At 37.1% G+C, this 18,540-nt stretch overlaps 2 protein-coding genes across 4 annotated transcripts in view; both read right to left on the reverse strand.

The window, feature by feature from the left end:
• Positions 1-18,529, reverse strand: LOC116852903 (protein lethal(2)essential for life). Of its 2 annotated transcripts, XM_032833691.1 has the most exons (4): positions 13,085-18,529; positions 8,517-8,768; positions 1,469-1,690; positions 1-281 (listed from the first exon to the last, which is right to left on the reverse strand). In XM_032833691.1, exons 2-4 carry the CDS (start codon positions 8,766-8,768, stop codon positions 165-167), a joined length of 591 nt encoding a protein of 196 aa, XP_032689582.1. In that variant the 5' UTR covers positions 13,085-18,529; the 3' UTR covers positions 1-164. The 2 variants fall into 2 exon arrangements, with proteins under 2 accessions (XP_032689582.1, XP_032689581.1); XM_032833690.1 differs by having other exon boundaries at positions 8,517-18,529.
• LOC116852898 (high affinity cAMP-specific and IBMX-insensitive 3',5'-cyclic phosphodiesterase 8) overlaps positions 15,063-18,540 on the reverse strand; it is a 14,309-nt gene continuing 10,831 nt past the window's right edge. For both annotated transcript variants that reach the window (XM_032833678.1, XM_032833677.1), the window contains one exon: positions 15,063-18,297. In XM_032833678.1, the coding sequence (XP_032689569.1) occupies positions 18,217-18,297 (81 nt within the window). In that variant the 3' untranslated portion in view covers positions 15,063-18,216. The remainder of the gene's footprint in view (positions 18,298-18,540) is intronic.

The following is an 18,540-nucleotide window of genomic DNA, read 5'->3' on the forward strand; positions in this document are numbered from 1 at the left end:
TTGTATGTATACATACTAGAAAATTGCATTTTTATTAATAAGTATTACAGAAACATTTTACCTGAATATGATAAAGTCACTTTGCTTTACAAAATTGCCTCGATAAAATTATAAATCAGAAAAATAAAAGAATATCGGAATGAGAGTTTCGAACGATAAATTCTTTACTCAGTGGTAGTGATGTTAGTTGTAGTAGTTGTTTCGACGGGAACCGGCTTTGCAGCTGGCATTCCTGTTTGAACAACACTGATGACTCTTTCCGTGTTAATCGGCGTCACGTTCTGAAAACGAACGAAATATTATTAGAGACTATCTGATAAGCGCAAATTATTAGTGTTATGTGTTTATGTTTTTAGTGCACCCTACGGGGTCGGTGCTTGAACAATCCGTACGCGACGATAACAGGCGTGATTAGAATTTGAAATTTCTTCACATTTTGAACACACAAATATGAGAAGAGAACCTCGAGAGATATAGGTAAGCGTAATAAACAGCTTAATAAGCGTAATAAGCGCGTCTAGACAAGATAGTATATTAAGTTAAAAAGGTTACACTTACGTAAATTCATCTATAAAAAGGTTAAAGATACGACGGTGTGTAAATCGGTGCGCGAGACATAATATGAATGACAAACACGGCTTTAATGCCGAGAGTGAAGAATTTTTTTTCCTAGATAATATAGAACTAACTTACTAGGTCAAAGGTAACGCGTGAACAAAAAGTAAATTAATTTGTGATAAGAAATTAGGTGTAACTAAAGTCAATTCAATGTTCAAATGTACTTACAATTTAATTTATTTCGTTGGTGTTAAACAGACGCGTCCGTTAGTCATAAAACGAAAATAATAGAAATAAGAAAAAATGATAAAAATGTGATTTCTGATGAGGAACACTCGATTGTCAGCAAAGTGTCAACGATTTTAAAAAAGACTTTGAAACTCACTAAAAATGCGATTGCTTTTAAATTTGAGGACCAAACCAGTTGAGACATTGCGATGGTAACATCTGCTTTAACGTATATGTCCTCTCTTCATTCTTTTGCAATCACATACATATTATGGTTGAGTTTCAAGAGCTTCATTTAAAATCGACGGACACTGATCGCAACACAAATCGCGAATGTGCCTCGTCTACTGCTGAACTTTGAACGTTAACGATACATATTCTGTTTTGTAGTTTAGTGCAGATTCGTAGTTTGATCTGAAACCGTCGGCACCGTCTGCCCTCTTCTAATACCACACACTGAGGCTCTGACGGCATTGGGAACGTTGGAATTGAAAGGCAAAAAAATCAAACATGTAACGTAAGCCATACCTGCTAACAAAGACGAGAGGGAGAGTGGGAGAGAGAAAGAGAGAGAGAGAGGGGAGGGAGAGAAAGAGGTAGAGAAGCTCTCATTCGTTCGCGGTTACCGCGAATGAGAGAGCAGGGTGGATGTTAATGCGGGTCTCGGCTTTGTGGAGCGTACCTTTTTGGGTGCCGTGATAGTTAGTACACCATCCGAGGAGAGAGTCGAGGTGACGTTGACGAGGTCGTGAGATGAGGGCAGGACGTATCTGCGTACGAAGTGTCTGCTGACGTAGCCGTGCTCGTCTTGCTTCTCCTCGTGCTTGGCCTCGACAATAACTTGGTTGTCGACCGTCTTCACCGTGATCTCGTCCGGTGAGAATTGTTGCACGTCCAGTATCACCTGCGGATCAGAGCGCGGCCCCGGGAATACACGTATTAGCTTGTTCAGGATCCTCTTTCCAAGAACGTCGTCGAGGACGAAAATTTTCCGTTCTCTTCGTCAAGGGAGCATGGATTAACGCAGCGAAGCATATGCACACAGAGACATCTACCATCGTCTGACCATGCGCCCGTAGAGCAAAAGTTAAGTATCGATCGTTCCAGAGCGAGCTTGCTTCCCGAGGACAATGATTGTCGAAATCGAACAATAACGTTTTACTTTCTCTCGCCTCGCGCATTAGCGTTTTGCGTTTCTTTTCCTTGATCTTATAACCGGCTAACTAAATTCTCCTCTGGAAGAGGATCTCGAACGTGGTTCGTAGCGGGTATATACTGTACTGATACGCAGAAAGCTACTTTACGCACAATCATTTCGGCTGACCACTTGGAGCGCTTCGCGCGCCCGGTTTACACTCGTTCTTCCAAGTTTGCGCGTTAGGGAACCGCCGGGACCGGTTCCGATCAAACCACGGTTGTTGGAGTTTCCACGGCGAAGAGGAACATGACAATTCGGCTAACATTATAGATCCGTCGGATCGTTAACGCGTCGGAAAAGACGTTCTCCCTCCGTCACGATCTCTTTTTTCATGTAATCTCCCGCCCGCGTCTCTTAGATTTTCACGTTATGGTACAAAAGCAAACCGGGAAGATGTAGTTTCCAGGCCCACCTGCTTGTGTGAGACTGTTCCATTTTTTTGACGACCAAAAAAAACGAGCATGCATACAAGTGGGTGACTTTTTTTTATTCGCGCAAGGTCGTGGCGGAAGCGATCGGTCGCGCGATTGCTGTGGCCGATCACTTTTTCGCGGCCGGCCGCTCACTTTTTAGCGAGTTCAAGAGAAATTACAAACAAATCTGCAGAAATCAAAAATAATTTGACAAAAATAAAACGTGCGATAAAAATAGGAAATGGTCTTTACTTTCACTTTCGTGTAGAGCAAGGAAACTTCAACGACCGACGGTAGGATACGGCAAGCCGAGTCTCTCCGCTGACTCTGGAGCTCGGTGAGCGCGAGAAAAAATAACGGAGGATGATTGGCTGTGCATTTTGAAAATAGTGTGTCAGGCGAAGATTAGAGAAGCTAAAAAGAAAACAGAGAAGAAAAAGTTACGGAGGATCGGTCCGTCGACTCGAGTGCTGCGCGCAGAGCGACATATTTTGTACATATAAAGAGAGAAAAAGAGATTTCCGTGTAAAGGACAAAAAGAGTCACATTTTGTACGATTCTCTTGTTGAGGGTTTCAAAAGCATTTATTTTTGTATAGAGATTATAGCCGGCAGGACCGGGGCCTGCGGCCCGTTTGCGTGAGCGGCGCCCCCTTCGAGAGGGGGGCGCGCTGACGGCTGCTCGTCTCGGTTCTTTTATCGAACAAGACTGATTAAGCGCGCGACACGGTAGTATATACACATCCACTCTTTCGGTTGAATATTTTATTCCGTGGCTGCTGCGCGCGATTTCTCGCGTGCGACTCTGAACGGAGATTGTAGTACAGCGGAACAGAAAGTCACTTTAGATCTTGCGGCAGTCGAACCGTACTCATGATCGCGTGAGGAAAAAAATATCACGAAAAAGAGAGGAACGAAAATAACAAAAAAAAAATAAGAGCACATAAAAGCATTAAACGAAAATACAAAAAAAGAGATTGAAGAAGGTGAGGTAAAACGAGAACTGTGGTAAAACTGTGATTTCATAGAGATTCCGAAGAAAAATAGCGTGACTGACCGGGGATCGCACAGCGCGATTGTCCTCTTTTTTGATACGCGTACCTTTCGTAGAACATTTCGGCAAACGAGAAGGATAACGGCGTCATTCTAAGAAAATTAAGAAAAGAAACGCTAAAGAAACGAAAAACGAATACAAAAAGATAGCTCACATCCGGAAAAAGGAAAAGTCGTCTCTCCGATCCAGTTCATCCGCGCGCCCTCCCTCCCTCGTCGAGAGAGGGCGTACGAAACACTTCACTCCTGAGTCGAGCGAAAATAGTCCCGAGAACACACTCGTTTCACCACCACCATCCACCTATCCGTTGAAAAGAGAAAGGGCTGCCGCTCTGGTCGTCCTCGCGTCCGCGTGCGCGTTCATATGGTTATAGGGACGCGATTATGCGACGTGTGATGAGCGACCCATACATTAACGGTAGGAGACAGTCAGCTGCATCAGATGCAGCCATCGGTTTCCGGGCCTTCAGGTGTTCCGAATTTTTCGTTCGCCTCTTTAGCCAACCCCCTTTATTTATAAACTAGCGTTCTCCGACTCTTCGTTTTGGATTTCCTCCGCTTTTTGTTTCTATTCTGTTTCTTGGGTTTTTTTTTCTCTAATCTTGTTTGCGATGATTTAAATAACCAATCAGCTAATTCTCCCCATTACTAATATTCGTTCCCATTGTAAAGTAGGAGCCTTCGCATTTACGACGTAATCTTCTTTTTTTCCTCTTTCGATCTTTCCCTTAACCCTTTCTCTCCGCCTCACGTCCCTCTTCCCGTGGCCCTCCTTCTTTATTATCCTTCTTACGAATGCGCCCTTCCGTCGTTCCCCCGTCATCCCCGTCACTTTCCCGTCACTTATTTCCCACGACTTTTCTAGATTTCGAAATCTAACTACGATTCGCCGCTACTCGTTTTTCGGTAGAAGATAACGAAAAAAAAAGAAGTATCTATACACTTATTGTATATCGTACATTTTTCGTAGGATATTGCCCGAGGCTTTTTGTATTCGATACAAAATTCGTTTTGTGTCCGATATAAATCGCGCTCGAACTGTAAACACCAAAAAGAGCAAAAGACCACTAAAGAGATCGTCAGTTTAAGTCGTGTCTCAGTCTAAGTTGCATCACGTGTAACCGATCACATTCTGCTCGCTGTCGCATCATAGAATTTTCCTGGCAAAAGATAAAGGCAAACGAATCGGCGATCTTAAAGTCATGAATTTTGGGCCGTCAGGAGAACAAATCCTCACTTTAAACAACGTGACAGTGCGCATTCATGAATTTAGGAGCGTTTAGGCGAGTTGTTTGTGTCCTACGTAAAAAGTAATCACATTCAAAGAAATCGTCGCTTTAGGCTGTGATTAAGTTTTGCCACACGTAATCACTTGCATCTCGACCGCTCTGTTGTTTCATCGAACTTCCACATGAAAAAGGGACAAATGTAACGGTTAATAACGGGCCGAACATCAAGTTTATGCGAATTCATGATTTTAGGTGTATCACGGTAGATGAAAACGTGTACTCGTAGTGTGTGTATATTTACATGAATCTGGTATTTTAGGTGTTATTTGCGATATATTTAATGTGAATTAACGATATATTACTGTCGAGTTACTAAGTTACTATAGGATCCGTAGTGTGGATAGCTGTGAACGATCTAAGGATTGAGAAACATACCCAGGCGTTTTATCCAGTTCAAGCGAACATAATATCGACGAAATATATAATACAGTAAATTCGTGAATAAATCCTTATATCCTCGCGGAACCTTTTGAGGTCGGGGGAGTGCCTTTTATAAATTGATTCGAACGATCTAATTCTTTCGCGACACTTCCAAGCGCGCCAGCAACCTATTCGATTGATTCTCTTTTGAACTTTGGACTTAATCTACCGTATTGTGGGTGTTTTAGAGAATAACTGCAACGTAAGATAATTGGCATACATATATATAAATATATATATCTATATATATCCGCAGCGCGTGTCATATTTTAAGGCATCTAATTCCGCAAATCGATTCTCGTTCAACTGTTTAAACTTGTCTAGATCTTGTCGTACGTAGATCAAACGTAATCCGCATTTCTAAACGAACGGTCACGTTAGAACCGCCACGGCTGTCGCGTAACTTTCGCAAAGCTCTGTCTGCATAGCTTGCAGGCTGCAAGTCGCAGACGTAGGATACGCAAAACGTACTCGTAGTTCGCAAATCACGTTGAGTGTCTACATTGAACGCAAAATTGATACACACATGTATAAAAAGTTATATTTGAGGCTATCAACCCTTTCAAAATTATTTTTCATTGTGATATGCTAACGTAATTAATTGGCGTGTTCTTTCAGAGATAATACACTTGCACTCGTATTTATCAATGTAACAGGCAAACTTACTAATCAAAACAAAATAGGCTCACTTTGATTTGGTTATAAAACAATAATCTCACACTCTCTCCGAAGTTTTCTCCTCTATAGTTGGTTAACGCAAATAAGACGTAGCCGCAGAAGCAACGCATTCGCCAAAATTTCGAGTCGAATCAATTTGTCGCGTGAAGCGCGAGTGCGACTACATGTGCCTTGCGTGAGTTGATATATCATCTTGTGTCTGTATTTGCGATCTGCGTTTTGCGTTCTACGAGTAGACGGGGCTGAATCCGGGAAAGTTACGGGACGGCCGTAGGCGGTTCAAAGGTGCCGCTTCACATTGAAAAAATACAAATACGCTGACAAATACGCATTACTACAGATAACGTTAAAAACACATCGTATGAATCAGCCGGACATTCCGTGATAAATTTAACGCGCGTTGCTTCTTATATCCGCGCTCACTACTTTCTATACTCTTGAAATCGAACCGAGCATACGCTTGATCAGAAAAATATCTCAAATATTTTCCCGTCTGGTGCATCTTGGGATTTTACACGTAAACCTCAGAGAATTCTCGGTATTCGACACATAGGCATTACACACATTAAAGAACTATTTCAAAATTTGTTGTGAAAATCTGTGAGAAGAAAGGCTAGTTACGAAAATTGGATAAAGCAATTTAGAATAACGGTATTCTCGGGACGAAATTAAAAAGGTGAGATTCGAATTGCAAACACATCGGGAAGTAATTACAGTTGTATTTTCGGCTTACGTTATTGTCATTGTTGAGTTATTGTCACGCGTAAGAGAAAAACACTAAATCCTCGGAGTTTTATTAGTTGTAAATAATTTCCGGCCAATTCTCCTCTTCCGCAGTATTCTGCTAGCATTCTTCCGCTGCAGAATCCTGCGGAAGACGGAATTGGACCGATGAAGCAGTACTTCCGCCCTGTAATATATCTTTAAGTAAGCTTTCAACATTTTCCTGAAAGAGCAAACTTAGCGACTTTAGAAGAACTGATCAAAGCCGAGACTTGAATATACAGGACAAAACACACGTGACATAGTTGGCAAATTACGTTGATTTTAGCAAAAATATGTTACTTCGTGTTTGATAAGCTTCTCGAAATCGAAAGACCTGAGCACAAATAGAGGAAGGACACCAATACCGACATAGTATTTTGTTTTTGGACTCTATCTCTTAACTGGAAAAACTCCAAAACATAAACCTATATATGTAATGCGACTCCTCTCATATACATATATATATATTATATATGAATAGCTTTCATGTAAAGTAAGCGGAAAGTGTTTAAGAAGGCGTGAGAGTTGGAGTCCAAAATTGACATATCTATTGAAAAGACATGACAAAAATATAAAAATATACTATAATCAATCATTAATTTGTGCAAAAATTTAAAAACAGTTTCAAATAAAACTGAACTTTCTCTTCTATTTCTGGTTTATTATTTATAAAGGATTTAAAAGCGAGAGTATACAATAATACGGTACGTCAGTTTGAAATGCATCCAGACTAAATATGCCAAACCGCACAGAAGAAATAGGAGAAGCAATAAAAGATAAGAAGAAAATAATTTTATAATGCAAACATGTGCAAAATAACTTTTGATATTATTTTTGAGAAATAGAGATATGTCGCTTTGGGAGACCTATGTCAGCATAGGTGCCTTTCCTCTAATCTAAACATGAGAAACAGTCATGATTGTAGAAACAGCATAACAATGACAGTACACAAAGAACCGAAAGAAGCAAAATCTCCATTACAATGCAAATCTTATCATTTGAGGGTATCTTTCGTGTTTCATCACGAATAAAAAACGAAGCAAATCGTTTAGTGACTGTTCTAAAAAAATCACATCAGTGACGTCACGTAATATGGATGGAGCATGATCACGAAATAGGATGCGTTTTATGAGCTAAAAAAGCTCATTTATGCTATCGCATTTTTTCGCAGTATTTGTGTTATCGCATTTTCTCGATGCAATAAACCGAAAAAAATCTCTAATAATACTTATGCAAACGAAACAAGTAATAAGCATGAAAGCAGACTGAAACATTATGTTTGTTCTTTTTAGATAAACTGCTTGAACTGATGCACTTGTACGAGTGTGCACCAATTCAATTAGTTTAGCTGAAAAGAACAAACCTTTTTTTGACTATAAGTCAAAATATCGTAGGAAGAAAACAGTTTTTTCGACACTTTCCAGAATAAAACCGGATATTGAAATGCGCGAAAACAAAATTCACGATTCAGATGTCGTTTAGCAAAATGCTTGGATACAAATTACTAAAAATTTCAGTAAAATGAAATCACTTCCAAAAGCAAAATCAAGCAAAGAGAAAATGTCTAACTCTGTATTAAAATATTTCAATCACAGATATCTATATTGAATAAACTGAACCAAAAATAGGCCTCTCTAGAAAACGTTTTGCTATTCCGCAAAGACAAAATAAAGAATAAAGGTAGACCAAAAATTACATTCTGCTCAGAAAATCCATTCCGTAAAGATGGAATAATAAAGAAATCCAAATAAAAAATGTTTTCGCTCACAAGACAATTGCTTTAGATCTAATTCGAGGTCATAAAGATTAACAGAAAGCAACGAAGAGTAGCATCCAAATGTCGATTTTCAATCTATCAAATTGCACAACGGTCCGTTTCGATCATTGAACGCGAAATTGAACTGCGGATACCAACCTGGAAATTATCTTTCTCCAGTTGGATCGTACTAGATCCACTAGAATTTTGATGAGTCACATTTCTCCATGGTCGGTAGTACGTGTTCCCGAAAACCGAACGAAGGGAGGGTCGATTGAGACCGAGGCCGGTGAAACCGGATATCAAGTCGTCACGACGGAGGCCGGTGCCGAAGTGCTGATCCATCAGCCGCGACATAGGACGATCGAAGTCCTCCCACCAATCGCGAAAAACGAGCGGCACGATCGACATCTGCGAATAAAAGCGCGGTATCACTACAATGTTTGACATTTTTTCCCAGTTAAAGAAGGTTCTAGCGCCATTCCTTACTTAACCAATGAGTATTTTGTTAATAATATGGCTAAAAAATAATTTCGCGACAATATTAATGAACTAAAATTTATAAATATTATTATACGTAATCGCGCGTTTTTAGTTTATAAAATATCTTGAAAGTGACAAAAATTATAGAAGACTCCTATTTGATATAAATACTAATAATAAGAAAAGAAATACGTATATAAAATTTACTTGATATTGTATTTGATAAATTAGAATTTAATTTCATATAAATTGAAAATTAATAAATTAACGCTTTTAGTTGTTAATTTATTATAGTTTTAATTAATATACGTCGGGAATATTTCGCTCTACTGGTTGTATTAAATTTGGCAACAGGGAAATATGATAGCATGTTGAGAGCACTATCTATATCAATATGTTAGAGTCTAAGCTGTCATAACCTTTTCCGACACAGCTGCAAGTTAATGCATTGATTGACGTGAATGTTAGTGCAACAGACATCACTAACACTTGTATTAATCATTGTGTATTGATCTACGTCTCTGACATATGTTTGCGATTCTGTCGGAAATGATTACAACAATTTTTGTGCGCAAGTTCTAACAATATAAACATACGTATAAGCTAAATTAGCTTATATAAGGTGTATGATTCAATTAGTGACACAATTCCAATTTGTGACAATTACATTCGGCTTTTTAATAAATCAGTTTAATGCGGGCCTATATTTATCCTAAAAACTTATGCTTTTATTCTAAATTTTATGCACTATCAGTTATGACAAATTTCGAATCAAATTGAGGGTCATAGTAATTATTGGGACATTAATTTTAAAAGGGTACTGCTGACGGCGATAGTTCAAACTCGCCGACATCTTAAAATTTGACAATTAATATCATTTGGTTAGATCTGTGTAATTCTTCAACTTTAAATTTAAACGATTGAAATTGTTGTGTTAAAGTTGAGAGAAGGTTAAGGAATGTTTTATAAATAGAGAAAGTAACAAGATATGTAATTTTTGCAGTTAATTCATATATATCACTTATCAGTACTAGGATATTTATTTGTTCCCGCACTCTCTCTAATCTGAATAAAACATAATATACATAAAATAATATAAACGTTCCTATTTTTCTATTTTTATATTTCTGAAAAGAACACGTAGTTTGTAAATCTTATTCATTAAGAGTTAAGAAATAGCATTAATATTGTTACATTCGTGCCCCGATGTCTAGTCGAAGCATCGTGGTATGTGCTCGGTGAAGTCACGTTCAACCGTGTTCGTGTTCGCAATTGTGTAAAGCTGAATATACCGAACGAACAAACAACGAACGTATAATACATTTGCGTCCATTTTGCGCACAAATTTCCTTTAATAGGCCGCGTCATGAGCGAATCAATCCGAATGCGAACAAAACATTCTGTTTGAATAAGCATACACGTCTTTTTAATCACAAAACAAAAGTTTGCATTCGTAGTTCGTTCGTTATTTGTTCGCTCAGTGTCTACTCAGCTTTAAATTTGAGTAAAGCAGAATAAAAAACAAGTTGTATAAATATTCAATTAAACATTCTTCGTTATTTTGTAAACGTGTTCATTTTTCACGCAGAGTCAGATGCGAACGCGAGTGAGCGTAACGATATGACAACTTATCCCTCTGGAATTTATTCAATAGTACAAATATAGCTTATAAATTACCATGTTTAAGTCAATACCCGAGTCGAAATTTTGGCCCTATGTTATGAATCTTCAATTCTACGTAATAAAAGTTCAAATATCATGACAGGTTTAATTCTGATGATACAAATTATTCCTACTTTGACTCTGATGATGTTCGAAATTTCCCTTTTCGCTATAGCCATAGCTAGAGCTATAGTTTTTATCTTTTTTTACTATAGCTACAGCTTATACTATATCGTTAAAGTAGGTGTTGAATGGAATAGTGAGTCTGAAAGTAAGATCAAAATTAATAGGCTACCTAGTAAACGGAGAACATTAAATCAACATCTTGAAATATACATCTTTCACGTATTTGTTGAACATTTTCGAACATTGTCGAAGTTGATGCAACGTTAAAAGCTACATATTAGAAAATGTTACATGTTACTAAATATCGTTGCAAATGACATTCTATTAATGATTTTTTGTTTACTGGGTAGTGATATATTCATGTTTCTATACGATTTAAATATTCGATGATAATTGAATCGAGTGATATTTGAATGATAATCACCTGTTATTTTTTTATGAACAAATTTATATATATTTCTTTATTTTTGCGATGAAAGAAGTTATTTGGTCACTGATTGGGACATTTACCTTAACTTTGCACGTAATGATTATAGTGCTCTCTGTAAATGTGTATTCTATATTTATCAAAAAATGGAATTTTTGGGGAAAGGGAGGGCGGGGAAGAATTGGAAATTGTGGAATTCCGCATTTGTGATCGCAAAATACAAAGTTTATAATTAATTATCTTGGGAATAACACGTTAAAGGCCCCATTGAAATTATGCATTGTTAGATCGATTTTTATATTATATACATACATTATATTATATACATATTATAGATTTAGCTGTTGTTTGATTGAATTACACGCTAGAACCTTCTTAATATAAAAAGAAAAAAAAATTAAAAAAAAAATATCTCATCAAAGGTATGTAGAAGTTAGGATAAAGTATAAACGTCCTGGGCGAGAAATAGGCATGCATGAGCGACAATTTGGGAAACATAAGACGTAATATAAAACTAGGATATAAACGTTAATTTTAAGTCATAAGTTAATTTGCACCAAGGCGGTTAACTCGTTAGTTCATGTGTACAATTGATCAAAGTCTCTTCATCGTAATTAATTAATCCGTCAGAGATTTATTCTATTAATATTTCAATATTATTAATATACATGCATCATGCATACGCATCATGCTTACATGACACGAAGCACGTTAAATGAGTAGTCATCCGATGACACGAAAGATTCGTCTATTCCGGAATGGATGAGAATTTAGTAGGTCATTGGCTAGATACCTTCCATATTTACTGACTTATAAAAGACACAATAAGAAATTTACCCGTTTAACACGCATTTCCAGCGAGCGTATGTGCCATTGACTAATCATTAGATTCGCGAGCATCATTCAGTGATAGTTTTAGGGAAGCATAAGAACGCGTCTGTTGACAGGCGACTATGCACTTGTCATTTACATCAGCAAGAACTTTTCCCTTTATTGAACACGTTACACGTGCGAAATATCACGAATGAATGCCTTCCACTTCGATCCTTTTCTTCGATTCGCGACGGAACGAATTTAAAAAGGCATTATCTGGGTAAACGTGATTATTTAATAAACAGGACCTTTGTCCGATTTTACTGATTCCGTACGAAGCGAAGCAGCACAAAGGGATCGATCGAAGAGATCGATCGAAGGGATCGATAGAGATAGCGTTAGAGATCATTTTCTTCATTCACATGGCGAATACTAACAGCGGAAAATGAACATAATAACGCATAATTATAGTCGTAAGCTAAAAAATAGCGAGAGCTCGATCGATATCTCAGAGATCATAAAAATTGTCCGTACACGTTTACGTAGAGAATTAAGCGAAAATTCAATCTCTCGGGTTAACGTATTCAATGGCGGAATAAGTATAGACCAATCAAGCAAAACGGCACAACGATGGAGATCAGATATCGATATGATACTAGTTTAAAGTCATACGCGACCCCCCACTGCTACGTATTATGTCATACACATAAAGTGCGCGGTTTGCGACGTTATTGAAAATAGGACTTATGGTGAAATTACACATTACACGTCACTCAACTCGTGGTAAAATTCCTTTTCATAGTTTCTCCCTTACGACTATGATAGATGCGCAGTCTTGACAACAATCATTTACAGAGGTAGCTGGGTGGGGGGAGATTTTTGAGGGCGAGGACATAAGGACCGTTAGTTTAAGATTATGTCGCACAAAGAAACGTACCTATAAGCTCACTCTACTCTACAACAACCATAAAGAAATATGAACGTAAATTAAGTAATCCTAAAACTAATCGTAAATTAAAATAAATGAAGCGGATAATAGCAGATAATAGCGGTCATAATATATAGGGTTTATTGGGGGTGGAGGACACGGCAGGTTAACAAAAGAAATCTTACTTTGTATTACTTGGAAACGCGCATACACCAACACATAACATATGCGCACGCACACATACACATACATATACTCGCGAAAAAATATCGAACAGTGCTACCGTACTTTTTCACGTGGAGCGTAAGAACTCGTCGTCGCTCGTAGGTCACCGGATGATTCCAAAGTCGACTCGACTTCTGACTTGGCGCGAGCCGTCGGTCCATCTTAAATAGCCGACGTCGTCGTCATATTCCTGAATGTCCGCGAAGGCGTCCCGACGCCGCAGTATGGAGGCGTGCTCCTACAATGTCACGTGACGTTCACTGACTTCTTGCCCAAAAATATACCGACTTGCACACGAACGCGATTTTAGCTATCGAAATTGACTTGGCTGTATTCGCGGTAGAGGATATCACGAATTATATCCTGCATTTCGATCTGCACCATTCTTACCGAATCAAAGCATTAAGATGTCGCATTCACCGAACGAAACATCAACGAAGCGTATTATCCTGAAGCGTTTCGCTCATGACCGAACATGGCTGGAACTAACTTAAGAACCGAATCTAATAATAATCTAATAACTAGCTTATAATAAATAAGAATCTAGCCTAACATAATAATCTAACCGTAAACAACTCAAAAAAACACATATAATTTGTTGAGGTAAAAGTATATCATTATCAGTCAGTCGCGACGATCTGCCTTTGGCAGGCACTTGGCTTGTTCACAAGCACTATCACAAACGCATGACATATTCCGATTATATTGTTAATAAAAATCCACGCATGGATGAAACTTTCGATCTCTTCAAGAAATATATCGCTGACTCGAGTTACCGAAAATTTCAGAACACGGTGTGCTGAGAGCGTCTTAATGCGGGGTTCACCCACGCGCGTTATTTTAGGATATCGGATTATACGCGTTTCTCTCTTAAAATCCCGTCTACATAGCTCGTAAGTCGCAAGCCGCAGACGTGAAAAATACGTAAAACTGTGTATTCGTAGTTCGCAAATCACGTCGCAAGATGAGTGTCTACATTGAACGTAAAAGTGGCACACGCGCATATAAGAGATCATATTTGTACCTATCGATCTCTTCGAAATTTTCATTGTGGAGATACCGACATAATTAATTGGCGTGTTCTTTCAGAGGTCCAATATATACATGCGCTCATATTTATCAATGTAACAGGCAAACTTACTAACCACAAAATAGACTCGGTTTGTTCTGGTTACAAGGACAATAACCTCACACTCTTTTCGAAGTCTTTTCTTCTGTATTTTGGTTAATGCAAGTAAGACATAGTCGCAAAAGCAACGCATTCACAGAAAGTGAATCAATTCGAGTTGAATCAATTTGTCACGTGATACGCGAGTGCGACTACATGTACTTTGCGTGAATTGATACTTGTCATCTTGTATCTGCGTTTACGATCTGCGCTTTGCGTTCTACAAACTATGTAGACGAGGTTTAAGATACGTTTCTTTCGTTTCGCTTCTTTTTCGTTTAACACATACATACACGAAAACACACATACGCACATACATATATATACACGAAAAAAGTTAACGCTGGTGTTGATTAGGCGCGATAATTAACGACGTTTTACATGGTGTATCTGATAAAGCCGTCACATAGCATTTTTGAACTTTTTAGATTCTATCATTTTCATTGATATTTGCGCGCGAGTACAATTTGCCTGCGCTCTTCCAGGCGCTGTTCTATGTTGCAAAATATATAATCAATTTCGCATGTGCATCACGCATCGTGTGATTTAAATCTGTTAACAGTGAACAACAATCAATAGACGACAACAACAATCAAAGAAATGGCGAATTAACTAAATGGTATGCAATCCTATATGCTATATCTCTATAGATAGAAGGACATACATTATCCCGAAAAATCAAAATTTCGAAATTCGGAAACTAGGGCAATTTCCTAAAAAGTTATAATAACGAAATATCTGAATATCTCGAAGAAATCCCGAATATCTGAATATCCCGAAATACAATCTTCTCAAATTATGGGAAATATATATATTGTGTGTGTGTGTATACGCGCGTATATGTGTGTACCCATACTTATTAGATCTTTTTCATTTTCTATATTCGGGATATTATCTTCGCATTTCGATATTATGACTTTTCGAGACATTGTCCCATCTTTTAAGTTTCGGTACATTTTTTTTCAAGACGATGCTTGTCCTTCTATGAAAATAGTCGATAATGAGAAGCATGTTAACCAGATAAAAAATAAAAATTGCAAAAAATGACGTGCACGTCACCTAAAAAAAAAGAAAAAAAGAAAAGAAGACGAAAAGGAAGAAACTTAGGATGTACGTATTATCAATATATACTAATTAAGGATAACTATTAAGGATATGATAAAAATTAAGGAAAGGTATTGCACACTAGGCTACTGGCATTACTTCGCGAATTCTATCGACTGGCAGCAAGTGCTAATGAAACAATCTCAAATACGAAATAGATCTTGATTCACGTTTCGTCTAAAAATACGCTACTGGTCACCAACAATGAATAATTCGTACAGAGCACTCGCGTCTCCGTAAAGTGAGTAAATCTTTAGTTATTGGGTCGGTCAGAGAAAATATGATTCAAATTCTTCTTTCAATAAATAACGTTAAATACACGTAATGCAAGTAATAATGCTAATAAAGTCTGGTGTGTATTATATACTGTTGTAAAAAATAAAACCTTCACGACGATCACCCGGTTGATGAATAATCCGTTTTCATTGAATGCAAAAGTGAACTCAAATTTACCTCAAAAATCAAATTAATTTTTTAAATTAACTTAATAAACGAAAACTTCTCGCAATATTACGACAACCTGGCATAGATAACCGTTATTAAAATATAACCGATTAATTTGAAATCGAAAAGTCTCAGATTTAAAAGCAAATGTTTATCGATATCCAAATGCGAAATTTTCTAGCCGAAAGCGAAGGAAAATTATTTATTCGCGATTAGGCAGAAGCACTTAAAAATAAAACAATAAATTCACACATTCGTCAGAGCACTTGTGGCAGGTATATCGAAAACGCGAGTAATTTAATTTTAAGCATTAAGCATTAATTCCTAGACCATCGAACGAATCATATTATGTGGCATTATAATAGTAACAATAAGCTCATAATTAAGTTACCCCTATCCAATCGCTATTGGCTCAATCGGCCAATAACAATAATTGGTCGAGTATAATAACATTAATCCTTAATCCTCGTCGGACAGTGTCTGAATCGGAGCTGATCTGTAATCCGTGCAGTTGCTGGAACCGTTATTAATTAAACGAGGGTTAAGACTATAATCGAAAATATTACGTGTGAAATGTTCTATGTGTTTACTACGGCACTGGCATTTACGTGTTCGGGTGCACGCCGTGTGTCAAGCTGCGGATAAATTTTAAAAGTAACTCGATTATAATGGTTTTTTCGTCTAGAAATAAGAATTAAATGTGTCGTTACTGAAGAATTAAATGTGTTGATACTGGATAAAACGGCCATGATTAATCGTGTGTATGTAGAGAGAATTATGATGTGAAACTTGTACGATGTGTGTGTGTGTGCACACACATCAGCAGCATTCGTAAAAATCTTTACAATGAATGTGACTTAGTAACCATCCGTTAAGGGGATGCCACACTTGAAAACTTCACTAATCTTTTTCTGCAAAGTTTACGTCGTATTGGTTACGCAGAATTACAAATGCTTTTACACAGTAAAAGTACGTGCTAAAATTAACTGGTGTACGTGCTAAAATTAACTGGTGTATTAACTCAATATGAGAAAATGATGAAAAATTATAAAATTGACGTCTCGAGTTGTCAGTTAACTGTTTGTCAGTAAATATTTGTCTTATGCAAAAGTTGTGAAGATTGCACATGCCAAACGTATATTTGCTCCGCTCAGAAAAATTTCAAAGAACATTGTTGTACATTTGCAATCAAATTTAGAAACGTCTAAATATACGGAAAGTTTGCAGAAAAATATTTATATATGTACGTGTTTATGATTCCTGCTGAATAAGATAAAACAAAGCAGCACACGTGTATACAAAACCTATATGTACAAGAACGACAAAAAAGAGTAGCGTGATCATGTTAATACTTATCTGACATGACGTTTAAATGATTGTCCATACGTTGTCGACATTTTTGGAGCTCGTCGTCCACTTTGGCATCCTCTTAACGTGATACTTGTAACTCGATGGATCATTGATGTTATACCGATCTTTTGGTTTATAACAGCATAAACATAATTATCGTCTTTAGATGCAACAGATGCAACTTGTGTCAGGGCAGTCCTTAGGTTGAGAGAGCGAGTGCGTACTTCATGTATCAGCGTAAAAAGAAGCAAAAAGGACTTTGTATTTCGTATGATCGTATCTATATACGCTTCGTTTGATCGAAATTACACGAAATTCCATCTGGATACGGCTTATATTTACTTATACTTACTTATACTTACTCGGTTCTATTTAATTTTGTATTCATGCAGCGCATAGAAATAGGCCCGATGCCATTTCTTGGCTAAGAGAAACAATAAAGTGGAATTCTACGTATATATATATATAAATATATGTATATATATATATATATATATATATATATATACATATATATTAATATAAGTCTTCTTTTCGATTTAATGTTATACCAATCCTCCCGTATATAAGTAGTCCATTGTCATAGAAGCTCGACATCAAAATTGAACGAAATTGAGTTCTGGCTAAAGGAGATTAGAGATCAAGTCGATATCTTTTGATGATTTTCATTTATTCAATAGCTGCTCTCAGATGTACAAATTAAATTAACTAACACGCATCGAAGCCGCAGCGAATATTTCGTTCGCAATAACGTAGTGGCGAAAGCTGCAAAGATATTTCTGACTTTATGCTATATGTGTCTTGCTGATGTGCGTCACGTACTTAAAGTAGCAACATGATGAGAGTCATTCAGAGAAAATGAAGATATATTTATAAATAAAAATAATATATAATATATCCTAATATATAATGAAGCAGCAAGTTACATATATGTGTGTGTGTGTGTGTGTGTGTGTGTGTGTGTATTTGTGTGCATATTTATGTTTTTCTTCAGAAACTATTCAAAAGCACATGACGTCGCTATTCTATATTTAAATACACGAATACTATACATATGCCTCTTTGCGATAACCGCAACATTGTGTATAAATGCACAATGAGGCGTAAGATAAAATGGCACGCTTCCATTTCACCGTGGTAATCGCGGTATTTGCAGGTCGGGATGTTGTTGTATCTTTTCGACGTCCTGTAAAGTGGATATACCCTGTTCCTGTGAGACATACAAATCATGAGATTGCATATTAGTAAACGAACATAAGATTAAAATTAATATTAAAATTAAAAATATTCAAGTATTCTCGACATTCGTTTTTTCATCTCAGATCACATTACAATATTGTCATGGAATTATAAAAGAAAACAGTGTTAAAATAATAATCACAGTAAAAATTACAGAGAAAATGGATATCACATAAATAAAATTATCTCGAGATACTTATACATTAAATTAAAA

The sequence above is a fragment of the Odontomachus brunneus genome, unplaced genomic scaffold (assembly GCF_010583005.1).
Source record: "Odontomachus brunneus isolate Ranch 3 - 2012 unplaced genomic scaffold, Obru_v1 Obru_scaffold_262, whole genome shotgun sequence".
Classification (NCBI taxonomy): domain Eukaryota; kingdom Metazoa; phylum Arthropoda; class Insecta; order Hymenoptera; family Formicidae; genus Odontomachus; species Odontomachus brunneus.

Bases quoted from the DNA above. Each gene is read 5' to 3' on its own strand.
- LOC116852903 (XM_032833690.1), bottom strand. From the start codon at position 8,807: ATGTCAAACATTGTAGTGATACCGCGCTTTTATTCGCAGATGTCGATC. The intron at 1,691-8,516 runs GTTGGTATCCGC...TCTGATCCGCAG, and splicing joins TGGAGAAAGATAATTTCCAG to GTGATACTGGACGTGCAACA. The intron at 282-1,468 runs GTACGCTCCACA...GTTCGTTTTCAG, and splicing joins CTATCACGGCACCCAAAAAG to AACGTGACGCCGATTAACAC.